This window comes from Acomys minous (assembly GCF_964271855.1).
Source record: "Acomys minous genome assembly, chromosome: 2".
NCBI classification, from domain to species: domain Eukaryota; kingdom Metazoa; phylum Chordata; class Mammalia; order Rodentia; family Muridae; genus Acomys; species Acomys minous.
This window is the reverse complement of record NC_140484.1, coordinates 51,145,119-51,162,717: the sequence shown is the minus strand read 5'-3', so window position 1 is coordinate 51,162,717 and position 17,599 is coordinate 51,145,119. Positions and strand designations below refer to the sequence as shown.

The window sequence follows — 17,599 nt, the reverse complement described above, 5'->3', positions numbered from 1 at the left end:
GGGAGTTCCAGGACAGCTACTTAGTGAATGAGACACAGTCTTGAAAATACACACATACACACAATCTACGCACGTGAGCATGCATGTGCGCGTGCACAACACACATACACATTTTCATTTTACCTGTATGGGTACTTTGCTTGTGTGTGTCTGTGTGTACACCACATTCATGCATGATGCCCTCAGGGGTCAGAAAAAGAGTACTAAATCTCCTTTTTTGGTTTCCTGTTTGTTTGTTTGTTGGAGACAGGGTTTCTCTGTCTATCTCTGGCTGTCCTGGACTCGCTCTGTAGACCAGGCTGGTCTAGAACTCACAGAGATCCGCCTGCCTCTGCCTTCCTGAGTGATTACAGGCGTGCAACATGCTACTGGATCGCCTAGAGCAGTAGTTAGGAGTGCCTGGGAGGCATCCTGTGCGTGTTGCAATCCCAGCTCAGCCCTCGGCAGGAGCAGTGAGTGCTCTTAGTCACTGAGCTTGTGCATGACCTTCAGCGGTGGTGTCGTTCTTTACTCAGAAACCAACTTGTTGGTTCTGTTTGTAAGCAAAACCAAACAAACCACTGCGGCTCCCATTTTGAGTTCAGGGTCTGTGTAAGGTAGTCTGAAGTCCATAGCCAATGTCAGCACTTCAGACAGCTCCTGCGATGCAGCTCCACAGAGTTCCCACCCATGCTGCCTGGGTTTTCAGTCAGGTTGCTGCCAGGAGCCATCTGGGAGCACTACCCCGACCCATGCTCCTGTAATTAACCTCGATAAACTCACTGGTCCAAACTGGGCTTGGTAGGAACTGTTTCTTTGATCAGTGGTTGCCCTATCTGGGGTGAAGAGGCTTCTCCATGCATCTCCCCAGGAAAGCAGCACAAATCACATCGGGTGCAGGAAAGGAGGCGGTCACATTTGGCCTAGCGTGAGATGAAGATGGTCTGCATCAGGGCAGCGGCGGAGAGGATGGCAAAGAGGTGTGGCTCTCCGGATACTGAGGCAGTACGATCAAAGGGACTTTCCCTTGAGCCAGGTATGGTGGCGCACACCTTTATCCCAGCACTCGGGAGGCAGAGGCAGGTGGATCTCAGTGAGTTCGAGACCAGCCTGGTCTACAAAGTGAGTCCAGGACAGCAAAGGCACAGAGAAACCCTGTCTTGAAAAACCAAAAAAATAAAAAATAAAAAAATCCCCCTTAGGACTTCCTCTCTTGCCTAATGTATTGCAAAGCCTCCTAACTGCTCCCGCTCTGGCCTCCCACCCCACCAGGCCCTACTCCCATGCAGGCGGAGGTCAAAGCATCTCACCCTCGCCACCCTCCAGTGGGTTCTCATCACTCAGAGCGAAGGCCCACGGTGTCCACCATGAGGTGACCCTGGACTGACCCTTCACCTATTATCACTCTTCTCTAGTTCCTTCCTATCCACACCTGCCTCCCTCAGCAAACCAGACCCTGTGGACCCTCGGGGGATCTCTGCCCAGACGCCCATCTGCCGCACATGCTCAAGAGCGTCCTCTTCAGTTACCCTGCATCCCCATTGATACCCCCATCCCAAGTCCAGGACTCCCACACTCCTCACACCCTCTTTTTCACTTTCCTTTATTTTTATTTGTGTGGTACAAGTACCCATGCCAGTGTGAACACATGGAGGCCACAGGAGACTATCTGTGGTCCTACTCTGTCACTCTGCACCTGGGCCTTTCACTGAACCTGAAGCCAGGCGCCTGGCAGCCAGAGATCCTCCTGCCTCTGTCTTCCCACAGTACAAGGATTATAGGCTTATGACCACACCCTGGCTTTTTATCGGGTGCTGAGGATTTGAACTCAGGTCCTCTTGCTTGCACAGCGTGCACACATTCTCTTGCTGAGCCATCTCCTAACTCTGCAGTAGCATTTCTTTCTTTCTTCTTTTGAGACAGAGTTTCTCTGTATAACAACCCTGGCTGTCCTGGACGTTCTTTGTAGACCAGGCTGGCCTCGAACTCACAAAGATCTCCCTGCCTCTGCCTTCCAAGTGCTGGGATTAAAGGCGTGAGGCACCAGGCCTAGTGTAAAAGTAGCTATTATTCACCTGATCTAATTGTCTTCTTGGAGGCTTACTGCCTCTGTCTGCCTAACTAGCCCTAGTCCTGGAAGCTTCTAGCCTCCGTACAATCTAATCTCGGCCTAGAATTGTTTTCAGCCTCTGAGACTACTTGCTGAATGAGCTCACCCTTTCTAGTTCTCTCTGAGCTCTGGCTGGCTGGTTCAACGCAGCTGTTCTGGCTCAAACTCCTCTCCCAGCTCTGGCTTCTCTCAGTTTCTCACTGAGTTGCTCTGCTTGTCCTCAAGCTAACTCTAGCAACCTGTTCCAATCTTCCCGCTCCTTCTCAGTCTCTGGCCCATTCAGTCTCCACCTGGGTCAATCTCTCTCTGTAAAACTCTCCTGGCAAAAACTGCCTCTGAATTCCGCGAACTGAACTGCCACTGCACTGCCTCTCAACTCCCTGACTCAACAGAACTGCCTGAACAGAACAGATCGGCTAGCCTCTGTCTCCTGGGATTAAAGGCGTGTCTGCATTCCAGCTGGTTCACACAGACCTAAAAGGTCCTTGGATGTGATCTCTTGCCAGAGCAGCCATGTTCTGAATGTAAAATTCCTCTACATCCCTTGGCTGTCCTGGAACTCTCTGTAAACCAGGCTAGCCTCGAACTCAAGAGATACACCTGTCTCTACCTCCTGACTGCTGGGTTAAAGGCGAGCGCCACCGCCGTATGCCAGCAGCATTCCTTACCTCCCAAAGGTTAGGCAATTCACTCAAACTACTAATATGAAGCTGCCCAGGCAGGCCTTGAATATTTGCTTGTCCTGCCTCAGCGCCTAGGGGAATTGGAATTACAGGCTGTTCTGTCATGCCTGGCACTGTTTTTAAAATTACATTTGTGTGTATGTATGTGTGTTAAGTTTGCTCATATGCATGGGAAGAGCACCCCCTAGCTGTTAAACTTGAGTAGCAAACAGTTAAATAGGCTGTAGAGGTCAGAGAACAACTTCTCACAGTCTGTTCTTTCCCTCCGCCACGTGTCCCTGTGATAAAAGGGTCGTCATTGGACTGGCAGCGAGTGCTTTAACTCTGAGCCACCTCCGTGGCCCTTGCTGGGGTTTTTTGGTGTGTGTGTGTGTGTGCATGTGTGTGTGTATGTGTGTTTCCAACACAGGGTTTCTCTGTGTAGCTTTGGCAGTCCTAGACTCACTTTGTAGACAAGGGTGGTCTCAAAGTCACAGAGATCCACCTGCCTCTGCCTTCGGAGTGCTGGGATTAAAGGTGTGCGCCACCACTGCCCGGCAATGGTGGGGTTTTTGTTTGTTTGTTCGTTTGTTCGTTTTTGTTTTTTGATCTTTCTGCCTCAGCCTCCCAACTTCCAGGATTACAGGAGTTGGCCACTATGCTCTGCTCACTAAATTATTTCAAAAGTTGAGGAGACCCGAGCTGGAGGACAGACAGGGGAGGCCTTGCCATCTTGGGGCCATGGGAGCACAGGAAATGATGCAAGAGGCCAACGTGGACACGGACTTTAAGTAAAAAGATGGGCAGAGGAAGTGAGCTGATACATACCTAGAGGAGGGGAAAAGGTTGCTACAAAAGCTTACATGTTCAGCAACTGGGGAGGCTGAATCTGTAGGATTCAAAGTAGCCCGTGGAAGGTCATAGACAGCCTTAATGCGGAAGGGGTGGGGAGCCAGCTCAGGACTAGTGACAAGTTGTTGAACCAGCAAGGTCAACAGGTGGTGGAGAAGATGGTGGAAGAGCACGGGGACGTACGTAGGGGCAGGGTGACCCTAAAGCAACGGCCCTCATCCTTCCTGATGCTGCCCCCTTTTAATACAGTTCCTCATGGCGCGGTAACCCCACCCATAAAGTTATTTTTTGTTGCTACTTCATAACTGTAACTTTGTTACTGTTATGAATTGTACCGTAAACACCTGATATGCAGGATATCTGATATGAGACCCCTGTCAAAGGGTCTTTCGACTCCCAAAGGAATTATGACCTACAGGTTCAGGACCACTGTCCTAAAGACACCAGCACCAGTGTCGTTAGGCTTCTGAATCGCACTGAGTACGCGTTAAAAATGAGACCAGCACCCTCTAGGTGGGAATGAACCGTTAAGTAGACGGGCAAAGGGAAGGGTATCCGTTCTGCTTGTGACTATACTGAGTGCCTGAGCCCTCACAGGATGAACGCGCACGCTGAGTGCTGAAAAGTCAACCTCTTCGCACAGAACTCTCCACCTAAGCCTAGCAAGAACTGGAGCTCTGCTTCGTGTCAGTCCATACACACCCAAGCGCGGCTCCTTTTGTAGGCGCAGCAAGCGTTACCCTAGGCAGGATAAGGATGCCCTGCCCGCCTACTGCGCTTTCTCCGCGGGCGGCAAGCTGCCTTAGGACCTACCTCGGAGCAACACTGCCTATTGACCCTAGCAACCACTCACCTGCTGTTCTCTCCCTATAGGCCAGAAATTTTTCTTTCTTTTTCTCATTGGTCCGCGTAACTTTACCACACCCAATCAGCAGTAGCCACGGGACCCAATTCACTCCTACTCAAACTGCGTTGTGGGGGTACGGGGGTGGGGGACGTGGGGGAGGGACGGCGGGAGGTGACCTAGGAAGCCATACGTCTGTTTTCTGCATCCAGCTTTTTCCAGGAAGCGCTTTACTTCTTGCCGTGTCGTATCTGTCCCTGGAGCCAGGCGCTGGCACATTATATTTCTTTTATGCCTGACGTAAAGTCTGGCCTTTGCTCGCTCCTGTCTCCCCTTCCAAATGGGACGTCCCGCGGAATGCCCCATCTTCCAGGCACTTTGAGAGCCGGAGGCCTGGAGGGGCTTAGGGTAGTGATTCTACAACGGTGACTAACAAGTGGCGGGTGGGGGCTTCAGGCCTCTCCCGCTGCCCTCTTGGTCGTGACCACACGTCACACCTCTTGCTGGTCTCGGCTGCGTGCGCACGGGCCCCAAAAGCGCCGGCGAAATCGCTGCGCGCAAAGCCCACTTGGTACAGTCCACTCCGCCCTGCCCCGCGCCGCCGGAAGTGAGGTGTCTTACCCCCGAAGTTCCGGTTCGCAGGGGGTGGGGAGTGTTGTTAACCGGAGCGGCTGCCGCAGTCGCGGTGATTGAGCGGGCTCGCGGCGCTGGGCTCCTGGTGAGTGGACCGAAGTCTGGTCCGGACTGCGATTGGGGTTGGGGTGTCGGGTCCAGGACCTTGCCCTTTGGGGTCATTGAAATCAGCCCGCCCCCACTGCGTTCCGCCGCCAGTTTTCGGCCTGTCAGATGGCTGTAGACCTCAGGCGGCGACCCAGCCACAGTTTCAGAGGCTGGGCCCTGCTTGTAAGGTTCGCAACACTTGGCGCTCACAGGTGCGTGGCTGCGAGGCGCCCCAGGTGGCGCTGGATCCCGCCGCTGCACCCTGCTGGTCGGCCGTTTCTTTGGTGCTCGGGATGGACACTGTTGGGGGGCTGGGTAGGGGCGCCAGGGTTCCAGGCTGACGTACCCCGCTGGGCGCGCGTCTGCGCTGACCACCCTGCCACAGCTGTCACACTGGTGGTGCCACCTTCCCAGGCTGTGTCCTCTGCGCTTTGCCTAACCCCCCCCCCGCCCCCCGCCAGGCCCAGCATTCCCGCCTCTAAAGCCTATCATCCCAGCTCCTACAGAGGGCCAGCAGTGGCAGCCTCCCTAGAGGAGGCAGCTTGACAGGCAGCGTGGAAAGAGCCCTAGATTTGAAACGAGACTGACCCAAGTTCCAAGCCTTGCATCAGTGTGCGCCTTTAAACCCTTTGAGTCCCATTTCTGGTGTGTGAAACGGGGAGTATATGCTGTTTTGAATCTAATGGCTGTCAGGGTGAAGTGAGAGATGACCCCTACGACGGACGCCTTGCCAGGGACTGTGCTACGTTTGCACAGTATAGACATCACAAATGTCATTTTCCTTGTGCAGGTCTCTGGGCCAGGGCGATGTTCCGCACCGCAGTGATGATGGCGGCCAGCCTGGCGCTGACCGGGGCAGTGGTAGCCCATGCCTACTACCTCAAACACCAGTTCTACCCCACTGTGGTGTATTTGACCAAGTCCAGCCCCAGCATGGCAGTGAGTTCAGGACCCAGGGAGGGAAGGAAAGGGGGCGGGGCTACATGTCATAGAAGTTGGGACGAAGTAGCCACTGGCTGCCTAACTTGGAATAGTCTCTGACGGTCTTGGGGACCTGTCAGAATGCTGAGGCCCGACCGGGGAAAGCAGGAAACGACCTCAAACCATGGCCTTCTCCTTACTCCTAGGTCCTGTACATCCAGGCCTTTGTCCTCGTCTTCCTCTTGGGCAAGGTGATGGGCAAAGTGTTCTTTGGGCAGCTGAGGGCCGCAGAGATGGAGGTAATATGTTGGTGGGCCCAAAGGACAGGGTCCAGAGCCAGGCAAACAATGACTGGGTTCCGTATCGTCCCCTGCTCCGCCTACAGCACCTTCTGGAACGGTCCTGGTACGCTGTCACGGAGACTTGTCTGGCCTTCACTGTTTTTCGGGATGACTTCAGCCCCCGCTTTGTGGCGCTCTTCACTCTCCTCCTCTTCCTCAAATGCTTCCATTGGTTGGCTGAAGACCGCGTGGACTTTGTGAGTTGGGAGTGGCTGACGGGCTTGCTGGTGGATTGGGGCCCGGGGCAACCCCAGCCATCTTGATGGTGTTCCTCTCTGCTCCCGCCCCAGATGGAACGCAGCCCCAACATCTCCTGGCTGTTTCACTGCCGCATCGTCTGTAAGTGAGACTCACACAGAAGTGGGGGGGTTTCTTGAGGGGAAAGGTGCCACTGGGGTAGAATGTGGAAAAGTCAAAAGCTGTGAGCCAGCACCCCAGAGCCCAGGCTGCCCCTCAGTCCACAGCTGTACAGGAAAGATAATTTAAGAAGCTCATTTGCATAGTCTCCACTGTTCCACTCCGTGGCTTCTTAACTGCCTGGGCACGCAGCTCTCTGCCTTCCCCCCTGGGCCTGGGTTGCCCCAACACCATGCCTGAGCAGAAGTAATTCCCAGAGGGCTGCTTCCACTCGGGTGTACACATCTGAGTAGATGGCTAGGTCTGTGACCATGATGGACACGAGGATGGGACCGTCCTAGAGCAGGAAGTGGTTGTCAGGCCTGTGCTGACCTCACTTCCCTCCTTTTGGGGGTCTCCACAGCTCTCATGTTCCTCCTGGGTATCCTGGACTTCCTCTTCGTCAGCCACGCTTATCACAGCATCCTGACCCGTGGGGCTTCTGTGCAGCTGGTGTTTGGCTTTGAGGTAAAAACTGGTTTGGGGGAAGAAAGCTGAGGTGGTCCTTCATGTGCTGTGAGCACTCCCACAAGTCCTTCCTGAGCACCTGCTGTGTCCCCACCCCTAGCCTGGCCACCAGGGAGCCTCCATCATTTAGCCCTGGCTACCCTCATACCCTCCTGGGCGATTGCAGAAGGGCACAAAGAAAGGCTGGTATAGAAGATTCCTGACCTGGGTGCCTCAGTAAGCTTTCCTGGAGGCTGATGCCACAGCTGGCTGTGGATGGAAAAGAGAAAATTGATGGGTGGATCACCCAGGAGACGTTCCCAGCTCACATTTGCTGCATGCTTACCACATGCCAGGCCTTGTGCTGTGTTCCTGAGTCACATATCATAATCAACAAAACCATGTTGTTGTAGATGACAGTTAATGCTTCGTTTTACAAATGAGCAAACAGCTGGGCGGTGGTGGCGCACCCAGCACTCAAGAGGCAGAGGCAGGCGGATGCCTGTGAATTCGAGGCCAGCCTGGTCTACAAAGTGAGTCCAGGACAGCCAAGGCTAACACAGAGAATCCCTGTCTCGAAAAACCAGAAAATAACAAACCAAAGGAGCAAACCGAGGTTGAGCCAGTCGCCTCATTAAAAGGCTGGGAGGACCCCGGCTGTGTCTGAAGCCTCTGTCGGTCCCGCTGTGCCTGCTGTCCTGCCGCCTGGGCCTGGCTGCAGCTTCCGTTCATCTCCTGCCCCTCCCTCTAGTATGCCATCCTGATGACCATGGTGCTCACCATCTTCATCAAGTATGTGCTGCACTCCGTGGACCTCCAGAGCGAGAACCCCTGGGACAACAAGGCTGTGTACATGCTGTACACGGAGCTGTTTACAGGTAACAAGATTCCGGGCCTCCTGGCACCCCCCCTCCCAGCATCCCTTCTCCCCCCCAGCATCCCTCCCTGCCTCCCCCAGCTCCCACTCCTCATCCCCCAGCATGCCTGCCAGCCCTCCGGCCGGCTGCGATCTACCCTTCCTCCCCAGGCTTCATCAAGGTCCTGCTGTACATGGCCTTCATGACCATCATGATCAAAGTGCACACCTTCCCTCTCTTCGCCATTCGGCCCATGTACCTGGCCATGAGGTGAGTCCAGCCTTGTCCCTTCCCTGTCCCACACTGATGTCTCCCACCCATCTCCCTGCACTCACTGACTTGTCTCTTCAGGCAGTTCAAGAAAGCTGTGACAGATGCCGTCATGTCCCGCCGAGCCATCCGCAACATGAACACTCTGTACGTGGGCGTGTCCTGGCTCCCCTCTCAAACTCTGTCCTGGGATCCCTTTGCTCCCAGTTCTGGTCCTGACATACGCTCTGCTGTCTTAACCAGCTACCCAGATGCCACTCCCGAGGAGCTCCAGGCAATGGATAATGTCTGCATCATCTGCCGAGAAGAAATGGTGACGGGTGCTAAGAGATTGCCCTGCAACCACATCTTTCATACCAGGTGGGAGCGGGTCGGGGGCACCTGCATCCTCGCACAGGCTCATGGGGACCCGCTGACCACCACCTGATCTTACTCCCAGCTGCCTGCGCTCCTGGTTCCAGCGACAGCAGACCTGCCCTACGTGTCGTATGGATGTCCTGCGGGCATCGTTGCCAGCCCAGTCACCACCTCCCCCTGAGCCTGCTGACCAAGGACCACCCCCTGCCCCTCACCCCCCACCACTGCTGCCACAGCCCCCAAATTGTAAGTGGTTTTTCATTTGCCCCCAGAGGACCTTCCTTTGCCTTTGGACACCTGCCCTGGGCTCGGGACCAACAATGCTGGGGAATGAAAAATGTCTGCCCTCTGGAAGCCGGTCCTAGGCAGGAAGGGGTGAGGTGATTAGAAACAGACAAATGCCAAGTGGCAAGCAGGGCCTGCAGGAGTAGAGGACAGTTCTCAGTAGCCAGAGTTCCGCCTGCGAGTGGGAACTGTCAGCTCCCCCGTCTTCTCACTGCCTTTTTTCCTCTGCAGTCCCCCAGGGCCTGCTGCCTCCTTTTCCTCCAGGCATGTTCCCACTGTGGCCCCCAATGGGCCCTTTTCCACCTGTCCCACCTCCACCAAGCTCAGGAGAAGCTGCTGCCCCTCCATCCACCAGCGCAGGTGAGCCTTCTGCATGCCAGGGCAGCTGGGGGTGGCCGAGTCGGATCTATACACCTGGAGAGTGATGCTCGCTCTGTGCTTTGCCAGCTGTTTCTCGGCCCAGTGGAGCAGCCACCACCACCACAGCTGCTGGCACCAGTACCTCTGCCCCAGCATCCGGCTCTGCCCCTGGCCCAGCATCCGGCTCTGCCCCTGGCTTTCCCTTCACTCCTCCTTGGATGGGTATGCCTCTGCCTCCACCTTTTGGTAAGTTGGCCCCTCTCTGGGATATTCGGGGTAAAGAGGGCAGGCCCAGGTAGCTCAGACTGATCTCTTCCTCCTGCCAGCCTTCCCGCCGATGCCCGTACCTCCTGCGGGTTTTGCCGGCCTGACCCCAGAGGAGCTGCGGGCGCTGGAGGGCCATGAGCGGCAGCACCTGGAGGCCCGGCTGCAGAGCCTGCGCAACATACACACGCTACTGGATGCTGCCATGCTGCAAATTAACCAGTACCTCACTGTGCTGGCCTCCTTGGGGTACGCACGCCCAATTCTAATAGAGCTCAAAAAAAGGTCCCTGGTAGTTTTTTACGTTTGTCTTCCTTGTACCTTGTAACACATTCTGTTGCCTCAGGCCACCTATCTCCCGGTGTGTCCAGGGGCTCTTGGCCATGCCTGGTGTTTTCATCCTTCATTCAAAGAGGTGCACCCGTAGCTATGCAGCATCACACCCAAGTTACCCTTGACACCCGCTGCTGTAGCTTGTCCCCTCACACACTCCTGACACCGAGGGAGCAGATAATAGAAAGTCACTTGAAGCCAGCCTATCGCATCTTCAAGTGCTGGTGTCAGTCGCTTGCTTGCTTTAGGACCTCTTGCTGAATAAAAATTGAGGCCAGGCCAGGTGTGGTGGCGCACGCCTTTAATCCCAGTACTCAGGGAGGCAGAGTCAGGTGGATCACTGTGAGTTCGAGGCCAGCCTGGTCTACAAAGGAAGTCCAGGACAGTCAAGGCTACACAGAAAAAAAATCCTGTCTCAAAAAAGCCAAAAACAAACAATCGAATTCCTAGTCATAGGTGACGTGTGCAAAGGGCTGGCAGGAAGCTGTAGTCCAAGGCTTGAGCACTCGGACTTACCCTCTAAGGTGCCTGCCTGTCAGTGTTAGCTGTCTCTGCCTGCAAGTGATGACAAGCCATGGGGCTGAACCCTGACCCTGGAGTTGCTTCACCTGAGAATCTAATCCACATGTGTTCACCCATGTCTGCTCCTCACAGGGATTCAGGAACAGCTTGCCTTTGAGCTTGTCCTGCGAGGCTCGTGGTGGTAGCGAGTGGCGAGTGGGGTAGGAGAATCTGTCCAACCCGGTCAGACCTCTTGTCCCTTCTCTTGCCAGGCCCCCCAGGCCAGCTACTTCAGTGAACCCCACTGAAGAGACTGCCTCTACAGTGGTATCTGCTGCCCCTTCCACCAGCGTCCCCAGCTCTGAGGCCCCTACCCCAGCCCCAGAGGCCTCCTCACCAGTCCCTGAAGTTGAAAAGCCTCCAGGTAGGTGTGAGTAACCCTTAGGGGTGGGTACGGAGGGTTCTCTGGGCTCCACCTCTGACCTCTCTCCACAGCTCCCGAGTCAGTTGGCGGCGGCGCGGCAGAGGAGCTTCCTGAGGATGGAGAGCCTGATGCTGCAGAACTCCGCCGGCGTCGCCTGCAAAAGCTGGAGTCCCCTGTTGCCCACTGACACTGCCCAGACCTGGCCCTGACCCTGCTCTCTCGAGTGGCCCTCACTGGAACACATCCTGCCACCAAGTGCCAGCTCCCTCTCTGCCTGCAGCAGGGAGTAATAACCCCAGCTGAGAAAAGTGGCAGTATCCCTAAGGCCAAGAAGTGGCCGAGTCCCCAGCTGATCCCCCGGCAGCCCTGGGGATGTTGGTCAGCTCTAACCTTCCTCCTCCACTTCTGCCGTGTTCCTCTGGGGCCTTGAGAGTGAGAAGCTGAACTTCTGGGAAGCCCGCTCTCCCGCGCTTCCCGGGAGAAGATGAAGCCCCTCCAAGCCCTGCTTGTGAGTATGGGACCATGCTGCAGTGCCGAACAGTATTAGCTTCTGTTCCCAAGTGTGGAAACCCAGAGGGGCTGCAGGCAGACCAGGACCTTGCCCCACCCTCCTGCCAAGACTGGTACCAGTCTCCTCCTCCTCCTCCCCGTCTTCCCAGAACCCCCTTTGTGATGGTGGCTGTGCCCCCTAAGCCCTGCGGCATTTCCATGTCTTACTGGCAACCACACAACTCAGGGAAAGGAGTGCCTGGGGGTGGGGGACAGGCGGGCAGCACCGAGGGACCCTGCCCTGCCCCTCCCCAGGCTCTTTCCCCATCTCACCCAGCAGCCACTGCCTGGTGGGCCTGGCTGAGGGGGTGTGCTGCTCCTTAACCCTGCTCCCCAGAACCCAAGGCAGGCCACCTTCAACCTGTGGGACTTGAGTTCAGGACTGGAACCATTTCTGTACCTAGTGGCTTTTGGCTTAAATTTTCTCCTTTGAATTTGAATGCTTGACCCCAGGAAGGAGGGGCAGGTGTGGGGCGAGGTTCCCGGACTTCCCAGTTTATAACCGGCTCTGGGCCAGGCAGGGACCATGAGCCAAGGCCTAGCTGCTTCCTTCTTCCTTCGGTTGTGTTACAGGAGTTTCTGGAGACAGTTTCAGATGATTATTTAATTTGTAAATACTGTACAAATTTTAATAGCTTAAATTGTATATACAGCCAAATAAAAACTTGCATTAATGACTGGTGGGACATGTAACCTAGGATCAGGCCTGGGCTCCTTTTCCTTGCCAGCCTGTGGGCTTACGGCCGGCCAACGGGCCGGTGTCTCCTGGAAGGAGGGTGCTGAGGTCATTCAACTGGACAGCTTCATCCTACACATGGGGAAACTGAGCCCTGGGAGGGTGGTGCTTCCTCCTTAGGTCTCCGTCAAACAGGGTAGCCAGGATCTGAACACTGGGATGGGCAGCAGGAGGGAACAGTCTGCATTTCCTTGTCTTCAAACCCCTGTATAGGTGATTCCAGGTCAGCAGGCTGATTTCTACAATCCTACCTAGTACAGCACTGAGAACCTAAGATACTCTTGTCTGTCTTGTCTCTCCCAGGCCATGGCATTGCCCTTGTAGTCTGTGTCATCTGTTTTCCATAGCTTCCACCAAGCCCAGTCTGGCTTAGAGTAAAAGCTCCAGAAGTCCAAGGATGGACATCCTGACGAGTCTGTCCTGTGAAGCCCCCAGAACACAGTTGCTGATTCCTTCCAGAATGGTTGGACTAAAGAAATGCATGCACCAGGGCTAGAGAGACGGCTCAGAGGTTAAGAGCACTGGCTGCTCTTCCTCAGATCCTGAGTTCAATTCCCCGCAACCACATGGTGGCTCACAACCATCTGTAATGTGATCTGATGCCCTCTTCTGGGCTGCAGGTGTACATGTAGGTAGAGCACTATATACATAATAAGTAAATCTTTAAAAAAAGAAATGCATGCACCACTGTGTCGGCTTTTTTTTTTAAAGATTTTATTATATATACAATATTCTGTCCCCATGTGTGTCTGCGTGCCAGAAGAGGGCACCAGATCTCATTATAGATGGTTGTGAGCCACCATGTGCTTGCTGGGAATTGAACTCAGGACCTTTGAAGAACAGACAGTGCTCTTCTTAACCTCTGAGCCATCTCTCCAGCTCCATGTTGGCTTATTTTTAAAATGTATTTTATTGCCAGGCAGTGGTGGCACACACCTTTAATCCCAGCATTTGGGAGGCAGAGACAGGCAGCTTTCCATGAGTTCGAGGCCAGCCTGGACTACAGAGCAAGTTCCAGGACAGTGAGAGTTGTTACACAGAGAAACCCTGTCTCAAAGGGGGAGAAAAAACCCCAAACTATTTTATTTTGGTTTCTTACATTTCTTTCTCGCTTCCAACACCCTAACACCAGGTAGGAGAGGAAGGTTAGTGAGAAGGTAGAGTTTTCTTTGGCTACTTTCTGCTGTTGAGGGTTGGCGGTCCTTGGGGCAAGTCCAATCTTCATTGGAGGATATCTCTGACTTCTCATCACACTGCATCAGCAACAAGCAGGAGCAGCGGGGTAGCAGCAACAGCCACCTTTCTCGGAGGAATCCCTGCCCCATCTCTCTCTGGGCTCTGGCATTTGTCCCCTCAGGAGTCCTCAGAATTAAACTAACTGCAGCTGGCAAAGACCATGCCCTTCTCAGAGGCAAATCAGTCTGCTGTGGTGGACAATTCCATATCCCACACCAGGGATTAAAACAAAAACATGTTGGGGCATGGTGGTGCACGCCTTGAATCCCAGCACTGGGGAGGCCGAGGCAGGAGGATCGCTGTGAGTTCTTGGCCAGCCTGGACTACAAAGCAAGTCCAGGACAGCCAAGGCTACACAGAGAAACCCTATCTCGAAAAACAAGCCAAAAAAAAAAAAAAGTTTACGTAACTGGGAACCCAAAACTTCCACAACAGCGTATAAAGAGACAGCGGTTAATGTCTCCCTTGCTAGCCTGACTGTCGCTTGTGGACTCTCCTGTCGGACAGCTCTCCCTAAGTGGACACTTAAGAGTTCTTCCCCACAGCTGGGCGTGGTGGCGCACGCCTTTAATCCCAGCACTCGGGAGGCAGAGGCAGGCGGATCGCTGTGAGTTCGAGGCCAGCCTGGTCTACAAAGTGAGTCCAGGACAGCCAAGGCTAACACAGAGAGACCCTGTCTCGAAAAAACCAAAAAAAAAAAAAAAAAAAAAAAGAGTTCTTCCCCTTTATGAAAGCAAGGCCTGATCTCACAGCCCTTTAGCCTGGATACTAAAACCCTTTCTTTGCATCCCATTCCAGAGACTCCAAATCCACTTCCTCTCTGGATGCCAGTCTGTGGAGGGCACTGCCACACGGTCTGACCCTCAGGCCTCAGAAGCCTTTCTCAAGAAGCCAGGCTTTAAGCTGTTCATCAAAGTAGCCCTTGATTCGAAGAGTGCCTGTCACCTCATTGACCTGAGTGATAGGTGTCTTTCCCAGTAGTGGGCTCAAAAACTCTTCCACGTCCTTCTGTAGAGCCTGGGGAAAGATAAACTCCAGTGAGCAGTTTGTAGCTACAGGCCCCACCCCTTCAGCCCTGGAAGGATCAGGTCGAGGCCCAAGCCACTTACCCAGATGTCCCCTTCCACCTTCCGAACCACAGTCATCTGTCGGTTGCCATGTGTGATGTCTTTGTAGACTGGGATGTTGTGCATCCGGGAGCGCCGGACAAAGTAGGGCAAGCTGGGAGGAGGGTCTGTAAAGGGGCACAGCATAAGAAACCAGCTAACTCCAGACCTAACCCCACCGCGGCCAAGGTCTTTCCCCTCACAAAAACTGCCAAGGGTTACGTCAGAGTGATTGTTGCTGCTTTGAGACAGACAAAGTCTTCTGAATCCTAGACTGGCCTCAAACTTGTATGTGGCTAAGATCTTTTATTTTTATTTTTTTTGGTTTTGTGAGACAGGGTTTCTCTGTGTAGCCTTGGCTGTCCTGGACTCTCTTTGTAGACCAGGCTGGCCTCGAACTCACAGAGATCCACCTGCCTCTGCCTCCAGAGCGCTGGGATTAAAGGCGTGCGCCACCACCGCCCAGTTAAGATCTTGAATTATAATCCTGCTTCCACTTTCCAAGTGCTAGGATTACAGGCTTACTGCACTTGCTAGAGTCATTAAATCCTACTGGACAAGCCTGCTTCCAGACTTCAGGTCAGGGTATCGCCTCTGTCCTTCAGTTTATAGAGTCAAAGATGAATTTTGGTACTATAGAGCCCCACACAGATCTGCTACCACTTAAGTGCTTAAGAAGAAAAATGAAGAGCTGGGTATGACCGTTCATGCTTAGCACAGTGTTAGTACAAGGCTGGTTTGGACCGGCGTGGTGGAGCATGCCTTTAATCCCAGCACCCTGGAGGCAGAGACAGATGGATCTCTGAGTTCGAGGCCAGCCTAGTCTACAAAATTGAGTTTCAGGACAGCCAGAGCTAGAGAGACCCTGTCTCCAGACAAACGTCAGGCATGGTGGCATATTCCTTTAATCCCAGCAGAGAAAGGCAGGTGGAGTTCTGAGTTTGGAGCCAGTCTGCTCTACAAAGTAAGTCCAGGCTACCCAGGGTTACATAGTTAGACCCGTCTTCAAGAACACTAATAATTCGTTGGAGTATATCTCCCTGGATCTTTGGGGACTACTCTCTCCTTTCCCATTGACCCAGTGAGGCTAACAACTGCTGGAACAAAGAGATGAGAGTTAAAAGAATTCTTTTTGGCCAGGTGTGGTGGCGCACGCCTTTAATCCCAACACTCTGGAGGCAGAGGCAGGAGGATCACTGTGAGTTCGAGGCCAGCGTGGTCTACAAAGTGAGTCCAGGACAGCCAAGGCTACACAGAGAAACCCTGTCTCTAAAACCCAAAGCTAAAAAATAATAATAAAATAAAATAAATTCTTTTGGTTTGGTTTCTTTGAGACAAATTCTCTCTGTAGCTCCAGCTGGCCTAAGTCTTGTACTGGCAATGAGATTTCACAAACATGATCACACACTGGACTCTGTATTAAGGTTTTTGTTTTTGTGAGACAGGATTTCTCTGTGTAGCCTTGACTATCCTGGACTTGCTTTGTAGACCAGGCTGGCCTTGAACCCACAACAATCCGCCTGCCTCTGCCTCCCGAGTGCTGGGATTAAAGGCGCGCGCCACCACCGCCTGGCTTGTATTAAGGTTTTATATGCTGAGCAGATTATACCCATTTTGATGGATTTGAGGTTAGGAGAAGCTAGATGACTAACAAAGTCAGACTAACAATGAAGGACCCAGCCAAATTCAGACCCAGACTGCCTGTCTGCTAACTGCAATCTCTGTTGTGCGTGCTCAGTTGGCTTGGGAGAAGAGAAATCCAAACACATGGGTCTTTTTTTTTCTCTATGACGCCACAAGGAAAGACTTCACCCTTATAAATAGGGTTCTGCTCTTGGGCCCTTCCCTGGGGATCAGACAACACCAACCCTCCTACATCTCAGCAGCAGGGAAGCACTCTTTAAGGCAGGGTTTCTCTGTGTGGCCTTGGCTATCTTGGACTCCCTTTGTAGACCAGGCTGGCCTCGAACTCACACCAATCCACCTGCCTCTGCCTCCTGAGTGCTGGGATTGAAGGAGTAGGCTACCCCACCTGGCTCAGCAGCACTCCTAAGCCCACCTTAAAAGTCCTATGTCTCAGCTGGGGCAAAGGGCCTGCTTCCTCTACAGCCTTCAAACTACCCCCACTCACTCACCTCTGGGAGGCTGCCACCCACTGGGAGTGGGATAATGTTTGTGCTTCGGCGGTTCTGGGATTTTGGTAGGGGGGAACAGGCGCTCCACGAACTTGTATTCATCCACAGACTCCACAAAGCTGGGGTTATCAGGAGGCCCCTGCGTCTGGCTCTAAGGCAAAACAAGCAAACATCTTTTCATTAGTTTACCCAACACCGAAGAACTTTAGGTAAAGAACCAGACAGAAAGAATAACATAAATCAAAGACTTGAACTAGGAAAGCACCAGACTTCGGTTTTCTAGTTTGCAGGATACCAGGGGGGACTAGAAAAAAAAAAAAAAAAAAAGACTGAATCCCAAGATTTTTCCCAGGACTCAAATGACAAACGTGTACATTCCTGCAAAGTCGATTCATCCTAAGACTGACCAATACACTATGTTTCTTTGAACCTGGTGTTGAAACTCTTGAGCTCCGAACTAGGTGCTTGAACCGACCAGGCACCGAGCGGGGACCTGCAGCTGCTATCGGTCCTAACCAACTCGACCTAGGCGGCAGCCACGTTTCCAAAACCCAGACTCCCCAAGTGCAGACCCGGCTCTGCCACCTGCCCTCGCCATCCTGCATCTACTACCCTTGAGAGAAGTGTCAACCGGAGTAGGGAGGAAAACTAAGTCTCGTGGGGGACTACGTAGCTCAGGATTGTCCTAAGAAACAGTGAGGCTGGCACGCAGTCTGTTGCCCTCAATTCGAGTGCTCACCAGCTGCCGACTCCCGTAGCTCCGCCGAACACAGCTCCTCCAGTCCTGCAGAGCAGCTCGGAACACTGCAGCTGCCATCTTGGCGTGCCCAACCCTGGAGTGTCACCTGCGCGCACAAGCGGCTCCGCCCCGCCCCCTTCTGCGCGCGCTTCTCACCGGGAAAGAACGCCTGCGT

At 53.6% G+C, this 17,599-nt stretch overlaps 2 protein-coding genes across 3 annotated transcripts; one reads left to right on the top strand and one right to left on the bottom strand.

The window, feature by feature from the left end:
* Positions 1-4,628: 4,628 nt before the first annotated feature.
* On the top strand, positions 4,629-12,169 carry SYVN1 (synoviolin 1). Its single transcript, XM_084760934.1, has 16 exons — positions 4,629-5,165; positions 5,958-6,106; positions 6,295-6,387; positions 6,474-6,626; positions 6,720-6,768; positions 7,190-7,293; positions 8,024-8,150; positions 8,300-8,399; positions 8,481-8,546; positions 8,643-8,759; positions 8,839-9,002; positions 9,273-9,401; positions 9,489-9,647; positions 9,728-9,914; positions 10,772-10,923; positions 10,995-12,169. Exons 2-16 carry the CDS (start codon positions 5,975-5,977, stop codon positions 11,108-11,110), a joined length of 1,848 nt encoding a protein of 615 aa, XP_084617060.1. The 5' UTR covers positions 4,629-5,165; positions 5,958-5,974; the 3' UTR covers positions 11,111-12,169.
* On the bottom strand, positions 12,062-17,585 carry MRPL49 (mitochondrial ribosomal protein L49). Of its 2 annotated transcripts, XM_084761965.1 has the most exons (5): positions 17,425-17,585; positions 16,686-16,836; positions 14,554-14,678; positions 14,390-14,461; positions 12,062-12,413 (listed from the first exon to the last, which is right to left on the bottom strand). In XM_084761965.1, exons 1-5 carry the CDS (start codon positions 17,500-17,502, stop codon positions 12,336-12,338), a joined length of 504 nt encoding a protein of 167 aa, XP_084618091.1. In that variant the 5' UTR covers positions 17,503-17,585; the 3' UTR covers positions 12,062-12,335. The 2 variants fall into 2 exon arrangements, with proteins under 2 accessions (XP_084618091.1, XP_084618092.1); XM_084761966.1 differs by lacking the exon at positions 12,062-12,413 and having other exon boundaries at positions 14,169-14,461.
* Positions 17,586-17,599: the final 14 nt, after the last annotated feature.